Source organism: Lampetra fluviatilis, chromosome 22, assembly GCF_964198595.1.
Source record: "Lampetra fluviatilis chromosome 22, kcLamFluv1.1, whole genome shotgun sequence".
Lineage (NCBI taxonomy): Eukaryota > Metazoa > Chordata > Hyperoartia > Petromyzontiformes > Petromyzontidae > Lampetra > Lampetra fluviatilis.
Genome location: NC_136296.1, coordinates 2,878,568 through 2,893,087, shown reverse-complemented (window position 1 = coordinate 2,893,087; position 14,520 = coordinate 2,878,568). Strand labels below are relative to the sequence as shown.

Here is a 14,520-nt window from a genome sequence, read left to right as displayed (position 1 = left end):
TTTCGCACCGTACGTAGCCAACGGTGCTCATCGGAGGTTGCGGGGGAAGGACAACAAACTAAACACAAACATAAATTATGAAGAAATTAGTTTTAAATATAGATGGTAAAGTGCATAGCTCCTGTGGCTTCTTAATATCATGCGGATGTCCTCTCATCCACGTGTTCCTCTTCCTATGTGCAGTCCCAAGCATGCATCTCGAAATGCTTCTTTGTGCAAATTTTGGCTTTTTCCTCCCATTGACTTTTCTTTGTCAACGTCGATATTTTCTGATCCACGTCACACCAGGTGACATACACTGGACCACCATCTCTACCCGAAGTACAAACAACGCTAGCTTGTGCTCGTGTACACGCAGCTTTTATTAAAAGGCACTACGTCGAGCACTTAAGGAGGGCAGTTCCACCGCAAAGCTTGCAGCGTTGACACGTCCCATGGGAACGAATTAGCCCAGGGCTGTGTGGCGTATCAGCTCGAGTTAATGATATTGGGTCGTTGTGTTTAATAGTCATTCTTTCTACCTTCACACAGCCATTGGCCCGGCACTAACGAGTGTTCTAGACACTAGACAACATGCACAGTAGATTTGCACTGTCCGTAAAGTATCGAGGACTTTGACCAGCTTCTCTGTGTATCCACTGCTGAATTAGTGCCTTCATAGGGGGTTAATCGACCGTACTTCACCACAAGGGTCCATGTGCAGGCTGGTGAAGTCGGCGGGCATAGATGTTTGCTGCATTGCCCACAACGTAGCCCCGCACCAAGCCTATGGCACCTGCCGTACTGCGCCTGTTGATGTCTTGAGGATTGTGATTGGGACACATCGACGTGGATTGCATGGGTGTGCATTGAATGCAGGCTCTGTGTGCGCCACATAGACTTTCCCGGCCAATATTATTAATAAGAAAGGTTTTTGGGTTAGATCGCGCAAGTATATCGTTAACCCCCCACAGCCAACCAGTAAGGTTTGTCACGTGAACAAACTGTGCCAAATTAGTAACTACTTCAGCCCACTGGTGTGTTGGGAGAGGAAAACCACCACATTTTCAATGTAAGTACGACGTTTCGCTGGTAATTACATCCAGTATCATCGGGTGCTTTTGACAGAACTGTGTGTGTGCGCATGGGCGTGTGGGGAGCGGCAGCGCAATGGTTAGCGCACTGCGCTCTGAACCCCGTGACCCGAGTTTGATTCCCGCTCATGACCAATAACAGTGGTGAATATTTGAACCGGTCCTGGGCTTCCCCTATGTGGACTCAGCCTCAAATGAGTACCTAGTTCTGTGTATAACATCACCACTGGGAAGACAAAGGCGGTCGGGCACGGTGCTGGCTACCCACCCCCTCGTGTGCCGTGCCGGCCTTCATAGGTGCTCACTTAGCAGCACTTGCCCCAACAAGTATATTAAGTTTACACGGGGGATCTTTGTCTGCGCGTGCGTATCTGCGTGCGTGCCTGTCGGTAACAGATCCGGCCACGTCTATGCGGGTTGCTCGCGTTCGCCGGAGTGAGCCACCCTGCCAGCGCGTCGTTCACGAGGGCGCCCCCGCGCTCCGCTGCCTCCGCTCCGGTGCCGAGGATGAGCTCGCAGCCCAGCTCCAGCGCCCGTGCCAGCCCAAGGCGCGGCTCGGGCGGAGGCTCCTCTGGGAAGGGCGGTACGGCGCCAACCGTTAAGACGCCGGGAGAGATCGTGACCCTCCTGTCGAGCCCTGAAGTCACGCCAACTCCCTTGGCTGAGTGATCATCGCTCTCCAAATCGCACAAATTCACAATATTTATACTCGTAGGTTTTTCGGTAAAGTCACGCAGGTAAACATTTATAATAAAATAAATGAAAGCATAATAGAAATAAAAGAATTATGTTATCATGTTATTATTTTATTATTTAATTGTATTATTTTATTTCTATTATTATTTCTATAATTGTATTATTCATCTTTACCTACGCGACTTTACCGAAAAAACCTAAGAGTATGAATCCTTGCAGTCACGAAAGCTTCAAATCTAGAATTCAGAATATTTATTTTTCAGAATCAGAATATTCATTTGTATCTCTAGATTCTGAAAAATAAATACTTCATCCCCTGCGGCTGCTTTGTCCGCATCGAAGCAAGCAGTTGCGCAACGAGGAAATAAAATAATTGCGCATTCGTGATTATAACGACCAAATAAGTGATCGCAAATGTGCAGCACGTGATGTAGTACGTCGCCACAAATTTCTGAGCAGATCGCATGAGGACAGTGTGTCTCTACTGCGAGCAACTGGTTGTGCAACTGCTCATAACTGGCAACAGAGATGTCAACACGCTTGTAATGAAGTTACGAAGCCGATCGCTCAGCTGTGGACCCGGCTGTAGAGCTGATCCAGAGAATAGGCCCCACCGATTGAATAAGAGTCCCACTGCTCTGCGGGAAATCCGAATGGATGCTTCATCTCATGACATGACGGCAATGGGATAACTTTGGATATTTTTCTTTTGTATGTGTAGAGGAGTAGAGGAGAGTGGTGGCGTCGCGTGCGCTGTCCGGTGCTGTGACATCACGGGACGTGGGGTCGCACGCGCCGGGCAGTGCACGTGACGTCTCGCCTCAGAGGGTATTTAAGGGAGACCCCGTGACGTAAGCGGGGTCACTGGAGGAACGGGGATAGTGGAAGGGGTGAAGAGGGAACCCTTATAGTGATACCTGTTAATAAACCCTGGCGGAAGCCCCTAACTCACCTCCGTCTCCGAGTACCTCCGTCTACAACAGCAACAACTACTTAACAACTGGTGTCAGAAGTTTACACCGTCGCCAACATGTCAAAAGCGGGCGCACGGCGTAAGAACCCACCGGCACATGACTTGGAGGGTGCCGAAGGCGGAGAGGAGGCTCCAGCAGTGACCCCGGAGCCCGGGACCCCGGTGACGGTCCCCATGGAAACGAGCGGGCCGGAGCGGGAGGATTCGGCTGCGGGGAGTGCCAGCTCACCGCCGCCGCCAGAGACGGAAAGCGTCCCCGCAGCTCTGCTGCACCAGCTCCTGCAGGCGGTGGGGCAGCTGACCGTCAGGTTGGCCGAGGTGGAGGCACGGACGCAGCCAACCGCCCCGCACTTGAGACGGGAGCAACTGTCAACTGCCAACGTTGAAAGCGCCGCCGTTTTCCCAGCGACCGCTCCACCGGAAATGGCCGTCATGTTGGCTGCGACGCAATCCGCGGCGGCCATGTTGGCTCGGGAGACGTATGCGGCCGCTACTACGGCTGCGACGCGGCGGCCGGCGGACATGGCTGCCATGGCGACCGCGACGCCGCGTCTCTCCACCGACGCGGCCGGGGTTTCTCGGCACGCCGCTCCTGCGGGACCAGCCGCCGGCGACGACGCGGCCCTACATCAAGCTGCGCCCGCCGGGGGGGCCCCGGGTAAGTACGCGCGTGCCGTCCTCGCCGGGCCGCCGGGGTGGGCAGCGGCGGCTGCCGCTGCCCCGTACATCGCCGTGCCGCCGGAATGGGCCGCGGGTGCTGCCATGGCGACCGCGACGCCGCGTCTCTACACTGACGCGGCCGGGGTGTCTCGGCACGCCGCTCCTGCGGGACCAGCCGCCGGCGACGACGCGGCTCTACATCAAGCTGCGCCCGCCGGGGGGGCCCCGGGTAAGTACGCGCGTGCCGTCCTCGCCGGGCCGCCGGGGTGGGCAGCGGCAGCTGCCGCTGCCCCGTACATCGCCGTGCCGCCGGAATGGGTCGCGGGTGCTGCCGCGGCTCCACCTGTCGCTGCGCTCACGGGGCCGGCCACCGGCGATGCCGCGGCTCTGCACCTCGCCGTGCCTGCGTCCCTTGTCATGGATGACGCCGCGGCTCCGTGTTATACCGCCGCGTCTTCGGCGTGGCCCATGGAGGCTGCAACGCCGTGGTGCCTCGCCGCGTCGCGAGAGGTTGCGGCGGCTGCGGCCGCTGTCCCGCACCTCGCTGCGCCGGCGGGGTGGGCCGCGGGGGCCGCCGCAGCTCCGTGTTATACCGCCGCGTCTTCGGCGTGGCCCGGGGAGGCCGCAACTCCGTGGTGCCTCGCTGCGTCGCGAGAGGTTGCCGCGGCTACGGCCGCTGTCCCGCACCTCGCTGCGCCGGCGGGGTGGGCCGCGGGGGCCGCTGCAGGCCCGATTTATACCGCCGCGTCTTCGGCAACGCCGTGGTCCCTCGCCGCGTCGCGGGACGACGCCGTGGCTTCGTACGCCGCCGCTGACAGGTGGGTCGCGAAAGCGCAGGTGCCTTCACACCTCGCTGCATCTACGGCGTGGCCCATGGGGGCCGCAACTCAGCCGCACTTCGCTGCGTCTACGGCGTGGCCCATGGGGGCCGCAACTCAGCCGCACTTTGCTGCGTCTACGGCGTGGCCCATGGGTGCCGCAACTCAGCCACAATTCGCTGCGCCTACGGCGTGGCCCATGGGAGCCGCAGCACCACCGCACCTTTCCGCGTCTTCGGCGTGGCCCGCGGGAGCCGCAATGCTGCCACCGCCGCACCACGTCGCGTCCGCCGGGTGGCCCGCAGGTGCCGCTTGGCTTCCACACCTCGCGGCGCCGCGCGGCCAATGGCAGCGCCGGTTACCCGACGTTGCGCCGTTTGTCGCGCAAGGGGGCGACTGGTCGGCCTTCCAGGACCGGTTCGACGCGGCATACATGTCGGTCGGCTGGTCCATGGAGGAGGCCTTGCCGGCGCTTCCGACCTGCTTGGACGAAAGGGCTCTGCAGGCCTTCAAGTCCATCCATCCGGCCAATCGGGCTACACTCCCGGCGGCCTATATCCAAATGGCCAACGTTTTTGAGCCGCCGTCCACCGCGCAGCTAAAGTTTTCATTGCGGCGGCGGGAGGAGGGGGAACTGCCACTGGCCTTCCGCTGCTCGCTCCTGGCCCTGGCACAGGCTGCATACCCTGACCTGTACGGCAGGGCACTTGATTCTATGGCCTTGGGGAAGCTGCTTGACCTGGCAAGGGAGCTAGGAATTGCTCTGTCGATCAACAATGATCGGCAGATCACATCCTTGGCGGTCGCCGAAAACATTCAGGCGCACCTCTCCCTCCGCCAACGGCCTCAGATGGCGGCGTGTGCGGGGGTCCCGGCGCCGGACGGGGGGGGTCACCTCTCAGGGGGTGGACACCCTCGCGGCCCTGGCGGTGCCCGATCGTCGAGGAAGGGGGGCGGGTGGTCGCCGTCCGGAGCAGCGGGGGCGGCCGGGACCTTCCCGTCCACAGGAGGCGGACACGGTGGCCTGCTCCGCTGTGGTCAGCGGGGCCACATTGAGCGGGGCTGCCGGAATGCCCCGGGGGCCTTTGGAAAAGGGACTCCACCTTCTCCTAGACCCTCCTTGGCATCGGGTCCGGGGCCCCAGGCGAGTCGCGACGCATCATCTGCGCGGCCGCTCCCTTCACCTCATGCATCTAGCGGGGCTAGGACCCATCGTCATGGGGTTGTCCTCGAAGGGTCGGGTGCACCATCGTCATCACCCCCTCAATGGCCCAGACAGACCCGCCACTGGGATGCACTTGCGCATAGGATGGTGGCGGCAGCTGCTGGCTCCTCAGCGGTGGCAGGATATGTGCAAGGGGTGCACGTTCGCCTCCTGGTGGATACGGGGGCATCGGCCACCATTATTTCGGAGGCCATTTTTGGGCTGCTACCCCGCAGCGTGGGTCCGTTAAGGCCGGTTCGCGGGGCTTGTGTCGCCGCGAACGGCGGCAGTTTGGGCATCTTGGGCCACGTTGTAGCGTCGGTTCGGGTTGACGAGATTGAGTTGGCCGGGCCGATTTTGGTCTCCAGGACCTTGGCAGTGCCATGCCTCTTGGGGACCGACTTTTTGTCTAGGATGCCCATCCGAATTCTCGTTGACCAGGGCTGTGTGGAAATGCCGTCAGGGAGGCGGCTGAAATTCCTACAATCGCCTACCGTCCTGTCTCCCTTGGTCGCCGGTGTACGGGCCTTGAATAAAGTGCCGGTGACCGTACCACCGGCGTCACAAATCCTGATACCCCTTAGGTTGCGCAAACCGCTCGAAATGGGCTCCACGGAGACGGGTATCCTCCTGTCCCCGTCAAGCTACTTTTCAAGGACGAAGGGGTTGGTGGGCGCCTTGACAGCCGTGTCGAGGGGCCAGGACCTTTTTTTGCAGGTCCTCAATTCGGGACCCTTGCCGGTCGTAGTCCCGGCCGGCGCCGTTTTGGCACACGCGACCCCGGCTCCTCCACCCGAGAGCGCTGCCCCGGATGGAGGGGTCGTGGCGGGCGTGATGCGCACGGGGGACCCCGACGCATCATGGATTGCCACGTTGTGCGACGAGAATGCCTCGTTGTCCTCCGGGGAACGTCGGCAACTCCGCGACCTCATCGAGCGGTTCACTGATGTATTCAGCCAAAGTAAGTTTGATCTGGGTCGCACTACTCTTTTGGACCACCACATAGACACGGGCGACGCGGCCCCTATTCGACTTAATTCCCACCGCTTTAGCCCAGCGGAAAAAGATCATGTCCGCTCGGCTGTCGAGGAAATGTTGGCGGCGGACATCATCTCCCCATCTACTAGCCCTTGGGGTGCCCCCATTGTGCTAGTCAAGAAACGGGACGGGAGTCTCCGGTTCTGCGTCGATTTTCGTAGATTGAACAAGATCTCGGTGGCTGATGCATATCCATTGCCTCGCATGGATGATTCCCTGGACGCCCTCTCGGGCGCGCGGTTCTTTTCGACTTTAGATTTGCTCTCCGGCTTCTGGCAATTGCCACTGGATGAGGCCTCTAGACCCAAAACAGCGTTCCGCACACCCCAGGGGTTGTTCGAGTTCAATCGGCTTCCTATGGGTCTCCATTCGGCCCCGGCCACCTTCCAGCGTCTCATGGAGATGGTCTTGGCGGGGCTGCAGTGGGAGTCTTGTCTAATCTACTTGGATGACGTTATTGTTTTTGGCCGTACGTTTGGCGAGCACTTGCAACGCCTTGAGGCGGTGTTCGTCAAAGTGCGTGCTGCTGGCTTGAAATTCAAACCCCAGAAATGCCACTTGCTACAACCATCGGTGAGGTATTTGGGACACATTGTTAGCACGTCAGGTGTCGCCACGGACCCGGATAAAACGGCTTGTGTCCGGACGTGGCCGACTCCCACATCTGTCGCGGAGGTGCGTAGCTTCGTTGGCTTCGCATCGTACTATCGCCGGTTTGTCCGCGATTTTGCGACCATTGCGAAGCCACTGCACGCCCTTTCCGCCAAAGGCCAAAGGTTTCACTGGGGCGCGGAGGAGGAGGCGGCTTTTGCGGCGCTTCGCACGGCCTTGGCGGATGCGCCGCCCTTGGGGTACCCGGATTTTACGAAACCCTTCCTGCTCGATACCGATGCCAGCGACACGGGAATTGGGGCTGTCCTGGCCCAGGTGGTCGACGGGGTTGAGAGGGTGGTAGCCTATGGCAGTCGCGTTCTGTCCTCAACGGAACAGCGATATTGTGTGACCCGGAGGGAACTTTTGGCCATAGTTTATTTTGTTCAGTTGTATAGACCATATTTGTACGGTAGGCTGTTTACGGTCCGAACCGACCACGCGGCCCTGCAATATTCGCTGAAGATTAGTCAGCCCTCGAGTCAGCTGTCTCGCTGGCTCGAAGTGCTCCAGGATTACCCCTTTGATGTAATCCACAGGAAGGGGACACAGCATGGAAATGCGGACGGTTTATCCCGATTGCCGGCAGGCGGTGGGTGTGCTTGCGCCCTGGGCTCTAGCCGTTGCAAGGCCCCAGGGGACGCCGCGGCCCAGTTGGTCGCGTCGGCCGAGGCGGACACCCCTCCAGGTGCGGCGTCGCCCGCGGATTTCGGCCTTGGACTTCCCCGGGAGGTATGGTCCGGCTTGCAGATGGAGGATTCCTCTCTGCTGAAGCTACGGCGCCGTGTCGGACATAAGGCCCGGAGCTCAGCTTCGTCGGCTGCCCCGGAGATCGCCGTGCATGACGGACTACTCATGCGTTGGGATGCCCAATTGGAACGCTATTGTGTGGTTGTGCCCACTAGCCTGCGTGGTAAATTAACCCGAGCCATTCACGAGAAGCTTATGCACCTTGGCTACCACAAGACCTTATTGACCCTTAAGCGGGACTATTACTGGCCGGGTGTTGAAGGTGACGTGGCACTGATTTTAAAGGGTTGCCACGACTGCGCGCGGAGGAAGGCCCCAGTTGTCCGGGACCGGGCCCCGCTGCAGTCCATCCGGGTTTCTCGCGTTAATGAGCTCGTGGCGCTCGACATTTTGGGGCCATTCCCTGCATCCCAACGGGGCCACAAATACCTCTTGGTGGGCGTTGAGTACCTCACACGTTGGCCCATGGCATGGCCTTTGGTCGATCAGTTGGCCTCTTCTATCACCGAGGCCTTCGTCCAGGGGTACGTGTTTGACAAGGGCGCGCCGGAACAATTGTTGACTGACCAGGGGCGGAATTTCTCGTCTAGGTTGCTCAAGGAGGTGTGTGACCTCCTTGGCACCAAGAAAATCCGCACCTCGCCCTACCACCCCCAGTCAGACGGGATGGTAGAGCGCTTGAACCGCACCCTTACGTCCATGCTGTGCCACCAGGTGAACACGTCCCAGTCAGACTGGGACCTGTTCGTCCCGGGGGTCTTGGCGGCGTATCGGTTGGCCCCTCATGCCTCCACGGGATTTTCGCCTTTTTATTTGATGTACGGTAGGGAACCGGAGCCCCCGGTGCACGTCCAGATGGACGTTGGCTCCTCCAAGAAGGGGTCGGCGGTGCCGACCCCTTTGAAGGTCGCGCTTGACCGGCTGCGCGAGGCGCGACAGGCCGCTGCCGAGAATTCCGCAAGCCGGCAGGCGGCTAATGAGCGGCTGCCCAAACACCAGGCAGCTGGCCTCCCGTGGATAGCGGGTCAAAAAGCGTGGCTGCATTGTCCCCAGGTCCCCGTTGGCACATCGGCCAAATTGCATCGCCCTTGGCAGGGCCCTGTGGAGGTTGTGGAGGTCCGCCGGCCGCAATGCGTCCGGATTCGGTTCGGTCGCCGGCAGTGGATAGTGCACCCGTCCCGGCTCAAACGTTATGTTCCATCTACCCTGGGGGATCCACCCCCAATTCTGGAGCGGCCGGCTGATGATGTGTCCGGCGTGCCTGACCGGCCGGGTCTCGCTGACGGAGGTGACGTCCGACCTGTGTGTGTGCCCCCAGGCCCCTCCCGAGTGAGGCCGACAGAGACCCCCCGGTCACCGGAGGCCACGGCGGTGGGCCTGTTGCCCGCTGACGGGCCACCTGCATGGGAGACGGACATCATACGGGGGAGCGGGCCAGCAGCGCATACCCGCTCGAGGGGGATGCGGCTCCGGTGACGGCCCTGATGGCCGTTCAGCGGGCCCAGCCCCTGGCGCCCGTTCGGCGCTATCCGGCGGATGAGGCCTTCGGGGTCTATTTGTCTTGTTTTTTGTTGTTGCTGTTCTGCTTGAGGGGCCGTGCTGCCCTAAGGTTTAGTTTCTAGCAGCCGGTTATACCTTCAGGCACACGAACTCGTGAATATTCGGTCTTCGGTCCGGTGTGGGGCCCCGCTTGCGGGGTGCTTGCAGCCGGGTCGGCTGTTTTTTTTCACGGGGGGGGGTGATGTAGAGGAGTAGAGGAGAGTGGTGGCGTCGCGTGCGCTGTCCGGTGCTGTGACATCACGGGACGTGGGGTCGCACGCGCCGGGCAGTGCACGTGACGTCTCGCCTCAGAGGGTATTTAAGGGAGACCCCGTGACGTAAGCGGGGTCACTGGAGGAACGGGGATAGTGGAAGGGGTGAAGAGGGAACCCTTATAGTGATACCTGTTAATAAACCCTGGCGGAAGCCCCTAACTCACCTCCGTCTCCGAGTACCTCCGTCTACAACAGCAACAACTACTTAACATATGTATGGGAGACCCTTGAACATCGCGGGTAAACGTTCGCGGTTTGACCTATCGCGGGAAACCTCTTTGAAAACAAATTTAGCGATCGCGGGTATACTGTACACGGAAGTACTGTATCGTTGGCTGATACCGTGGTGTGGGGCGGGTGAGGGACGCGTGGCATTCAGTCGTACGTCACCATTTGCCGTTCAAGCATTTCGCGGACAAAGATACCCCGTATAGCCGATTAACCCTTTCCCGTTCCAATCACGTACGTCTACGTCATCAGTTTTTCTTCCGATGACGTACACGTAAGTCATCGGAACCGAATCGAAAGAAAGACTGAAATAAAATAACCTTATTTATCGATACCAAGGCTCCCACACGGCCATGCGGGAGGGCGTGTGGCACAGTTTGGCGTCAGCTATCATAAGAGTGGGGTCGTGTTGCGAGATTCAGCAGTGAACGGGACCCACCCTGCAACTTGCAGGCGTCTTGGAATGGAAAAGGTTGAACTGTTGGGGCAACTGCTGTTAGCAAGCTACCTACGAAGGCCGGCACAGCAACACCGCGATATTCAAGGGTCTCCTTATCTAAAAAAATGCCTGATCCAAACATTCATATGATCAAACAAAAGGACAACCACTGACTTCCCACACAAAGCGATACTCATCCAATGAACCCCAGAATGACAGCGGGCCGAGTGCTACACAAACGCACATCACGACGGTCAGTCTGACGCGCTGCTGCAGCACCACTTAGCCCAACCGGATGCTTGTTCAGGTTCTATCACAATATCATGCTATCGGTACCGTGTTATCACTCTCACGATAGGCTATTACATTGCACAATACGATGATTATTGAGATATCAGTTTCCCTCAAATTTCATGATTGTAGTTTATAAATAAGTAAAAATTTCTGCTTGCTTCTCAACATTCCTCTAGTTTTGCTGATACAACCAAATCAATTGGAAGATTTTCCCACGTGACAACTTGATTTGTTTGGCTCCGTAGGGTAGTGGAGGGCTATAGCAAACATTTATATTATATTTGAATGATTGGATGTCGTATTTTATCTTATCTTTGTTCTATTCTGTAGTTTTATCCCTGCTGTCACTTTCGTGACAGCAGGGATTCATATTCTTGGTTCTTTCGGTAAAGTCACGTAGAAGGGAAATAATAAAATAATAAAATAAAACAATAACATTCTCACGACGTTTCGATTGCAACACAAGCAATCATCATCAGGTGTGAAACCCACAGCAATAAATTTTGTTTGCTGTGACTTTACCGAAAGAACCAAGAATATAAGTAGAACGTGTTGTCTATATTTATTTAAAGTTGCGCATTTTGATGTAACGTTACATTTCTCAAACCCCCTCCCTCCCTCGTCACACATCGTCACAAATGTCTGACCCCCCCCCTAGGTGCGTGACGTCATTTATGGACGGCCCCAAAGCTGCCACGAGGCGTCTAATCATAGCAATGTGTTCTACTGTACATACAATCTATGCACAGGAGGACACTTGTAAATGCTCGTGCTGTCATAAAACGAATGATGTCGTCTCATCGCCATGCCATTAATCACTTAGAAAACCTGTCACTGAGCACTATTTTCATAGGCAAGAGCTATTTGTAGGCAACTTGAATTACTTGCGCTTTTGTTTGTGAAAATGAAATAAGCTGAGGTTGCAGTTATCTTTGTACAACAACAATCGTAGCCACGCCATGTCGCGGAAACCCCACGCCGTGTACATGAAGGCCATTTGTGTTGATGTTAAACAAGCCCCTATGGGACCGTCAAGACAACAGGTTTACTGGAGCCTGCAGCTCCTGGCTGGCAAGGGGGCTCTTGCTACAGAACGAGCTGTTTGTTGTGAGTTGGCATCTTCGTCGGGAATTAATTCAGCCCATCATCCCCTCCCTCCGGGGTCGATACAAAGAGCACCGCTTTGTGAGGAAGTCACCAGTGGTTGTCCTGTGGATAGATCCGTCGCTAAGATTTGATGTGGACTTTCCACCATCGCCTCGGCAATGGTTTTGACTTTCGATAGCCGTTAGCGGTGGCGGCTCACGGCTCAGAGACGAGAGGCGGCAGTACATTATGAAGTTCGACGTTTTACTCCACGTGCTGGAAGAATCTCCCAGAACGTGGACCCGGAACGTCGGACACCCCGACACTTGTACGAGTCTCCGGGTGGTGTAAGTTCATCTTCCACCCCTCCCCCAGAAAACCGTGTGGGTGGGTGTGTGTGTGTGGCACTGAGGGGCCGTCCATAAATGACGTCACGCGATTTTGGACGATTTTTGACCCTCCCCCCCCCAATCGACACAAAAAATCAGACCCCCCTCAAATATGACGTCACAAAGCTCTGCCCCCCTCCAAATAAAACATGCTTCAAATCGCTTTAAACAATTGTCATTGTAGTGCGTATTTAATGTGCCGCTGCACTCTGATGTTGTAGAAGAAAACATTTATTAAAAAGTATATTCAATTAAGTAGAACGTGTTGTCTATATTTATTTAAAGTTGCGCATTTTGATGAGACGTCAAATTTCTCAACCCCCCCCCTCGTCACACATCGTCACAAATGTCTGACCCCCCCCCCCCCCCAGGTGCGTGACGTCATTTATGGACGGCCCCTGATGCCGTCGTGGGGAGCTGTGGGTACCGTGCGCTACGAGGAGGATGCACACGCGGATGAGCAGAGCCAGCAGCAGGCAGCCGGGGAGGAAGACGGCGCCGATGAAGAACTCCGGCTCGTCCAGCAGCAGCCTCATCGCAGGGCTGCCTCGCTCGCTCGTTCGCTGCGTCTCGTCTCTGGCCACACAAAACAACAACAACGACAACAGTCCCACGCGCACGAGATCAGCAATCGTTGGCGTCGGTGCGGGGGAATGTAAGTTGCAAAGTGAATGCGCTGACTGACAACGTGGCTCTCTCTCTCTCTCGCCATGTCTGTCCCTCCGCAGAAATCAACGTACAAGCAGTCCCGTGATGAACAAGCAGTTTCATCTACACACATCCCACCCGCCACACGGACTTCTTGACGAGCGCGTTGTCTCAGCAGCCGGTTCAACGCAAGCAACTCTCTGGGACACCAGTTTCGACATTAAGTGTCTCTCTCATCAGCAGAGTCGGGCTTGCCCTGAATCAGTGCTTGACGGACTGGCAACGTTGCGGTAGGCTGGGAGGAATTACCCACGTCTGAAACGAGAGGAGCCGCTGGCTTGCTATGTGTGTGGCAAGAGCTCGGACGTAAATGTGTGAAAGTTGACCGAGGTTCGTGACGCCCCTGCCACCACCCATAGCCCCTCTCCACCTCCCACGCGTCTCTTCCCCCCTTCGGACAATGGCTCGCAGCTGCTGGGGTGTGAGGGAGGTGGGTTCCACTCAATCAGCCAGGCCGAGGCCCCTAAGCCCTGCGTGTCCCCACGGCCAGCACCAACAGTACCACCCTCCCCCTTGCTACCCGATTATTCGAGATGTTATCTGACTTGCCCTGGCATGGAAGGAGCGCGTGGGTTCGAGCCCGACCCAGACGCCTGCTGTGTATTTGGAGTTTGTGTGTGTTCTCTGTCGTCACGTGGATTTTTCTCCGGGTCCTCCGGTGTTTGCCTCCACAATTAGAATCGTGCGTTTTAGAGTATTTGGCCGCTATAAATATGCACATGATAAGCCACTTCGCGGAGCTAGCAAATGTGGCCAGGTCGCTTCGGAAAAAGGGCTTTACCTGGTTAAAAAATATATAATTCATGGCACTCACGAATGCCAATGTGTTGTTGGGAGCTGATCTAATGCGGGCAACTTTCGTAGTCAGACCAGATGAAGTTGATTACAATGGAATTAAAGTGTTGCAATGTAATCCCGTAGTCATATTTTACTGTGAAGACGCGTGGAAGGTGTGGCTGTTTCCTGCATAAATGGAACGATCAAGGGACTCTGCCAATCTGCCACACGAACGGAGAAAAGGCTGGACATATGTTGCCTGCATAGTTGTATGTTTTACTATAAGTTAAACACAAATTAAATGTACATGTTTAACATAATAGCGAGGAAGCTTGGTAGCCCGGAAAGTATCACTGAGTCTCAAGACTCCTTTTCAGGAGGGTTCTGCTAAGTTTGTGCAGTAGAGGGCGATATTGCTGCTTTGTGTAATCCAAATTGAGTAACTTGCAAGTCACATTGGTAACGTTTGGCCAACACCAATTGTTTAGCCAATAATTTCACTGGTCATAGCACGCATTTCTTCCTCTGCTTGGTAGAGCTTGAACAGTAACCTGGGCATCTCAAGCTAGACCAGTGGTTCTTAACCTGGGTTCAATCGAACCCCAGGGGTTCGGTGAGTCAGTCTCAGGGGTTCGGCGGAGGTTAAGACACACACCCGACTCATATGATTCGTGATGACACGTCCGGCTTGGCTGCAAGTGATCACGCTACATCGCTTGGCCTATCTGTGCTGCAGGGAATTTGGTGCGCTCGGTAGTCGACTTGTGACTGTCGTGATGGTACGTCGTGTGATTTCTTTCTTAATATTTGAATCCCTTCATACTATGTCGAGCAAAACAATAAAGTGGTCGGACGAATATGTACAATATGGATTCACATGTATAACGGAACGTGATGGGAGTCAGCGTCCAAACTGCATGAT

General features: G+C 56.4%; 1 protein-coding gene across 1 annotated transcript; it reads right to left on the bottom strand.

The window, feature by feature from the left end:
• Window positions 1-348: 348 nt before the first annotated feature.
• On the bottom strand, window positions 349-14,141 carry LOC144938611 (uncharacterized). The gene is made up of 3 exons (XM_078866599.1): window positions 12,854-14,141; window positions 12,541-12,689; window positions 349-1,644 (listed from the first exon to the last, which is right to left on the bottom strand). The coding sequence occupies exons 1-3, from the start codon at window positions 12,892-12,894 to the stop codon at window positions 1,412-1,414; spliced, it is 423 nt and encodes a 140-aa protein (XP_078722725.1). The 5' UTR covers window positions 12,895-14,141; the 3' UTR covers window positions 349-1,411.
• Between the last annotated feature and the right edge of the window lie 379 nt (window positions 14,142-14,520).

What these genes read in the sequence shown, in the direction of transcription:
- LOC144938611 (XM_078866599.1), bottom strand. Translation starts at nt 12,894, where the DNA reads ATGTGTGTAGATGAAACTGCTTGTTCATCACGGGACTGCTT. An exon ending in TGTTCATCACGGGACTGCTT is followed by an intron (nt 12,690 to 12,853) that starts GTACGTTGATTT and finishes TTGTGTGGCCAG; the next exon opens with AGACGAGACGCAGCGAACGA. An exon ending in CATCCTCCTCGTAGCGCACG is followed by an intron (nt 1,645 to 12,540) that starts GTACCCACAGCT and finishes CGCCCTTCCCAG; the next exon opens with AGGAGCCTCCGCCCGAGCCG.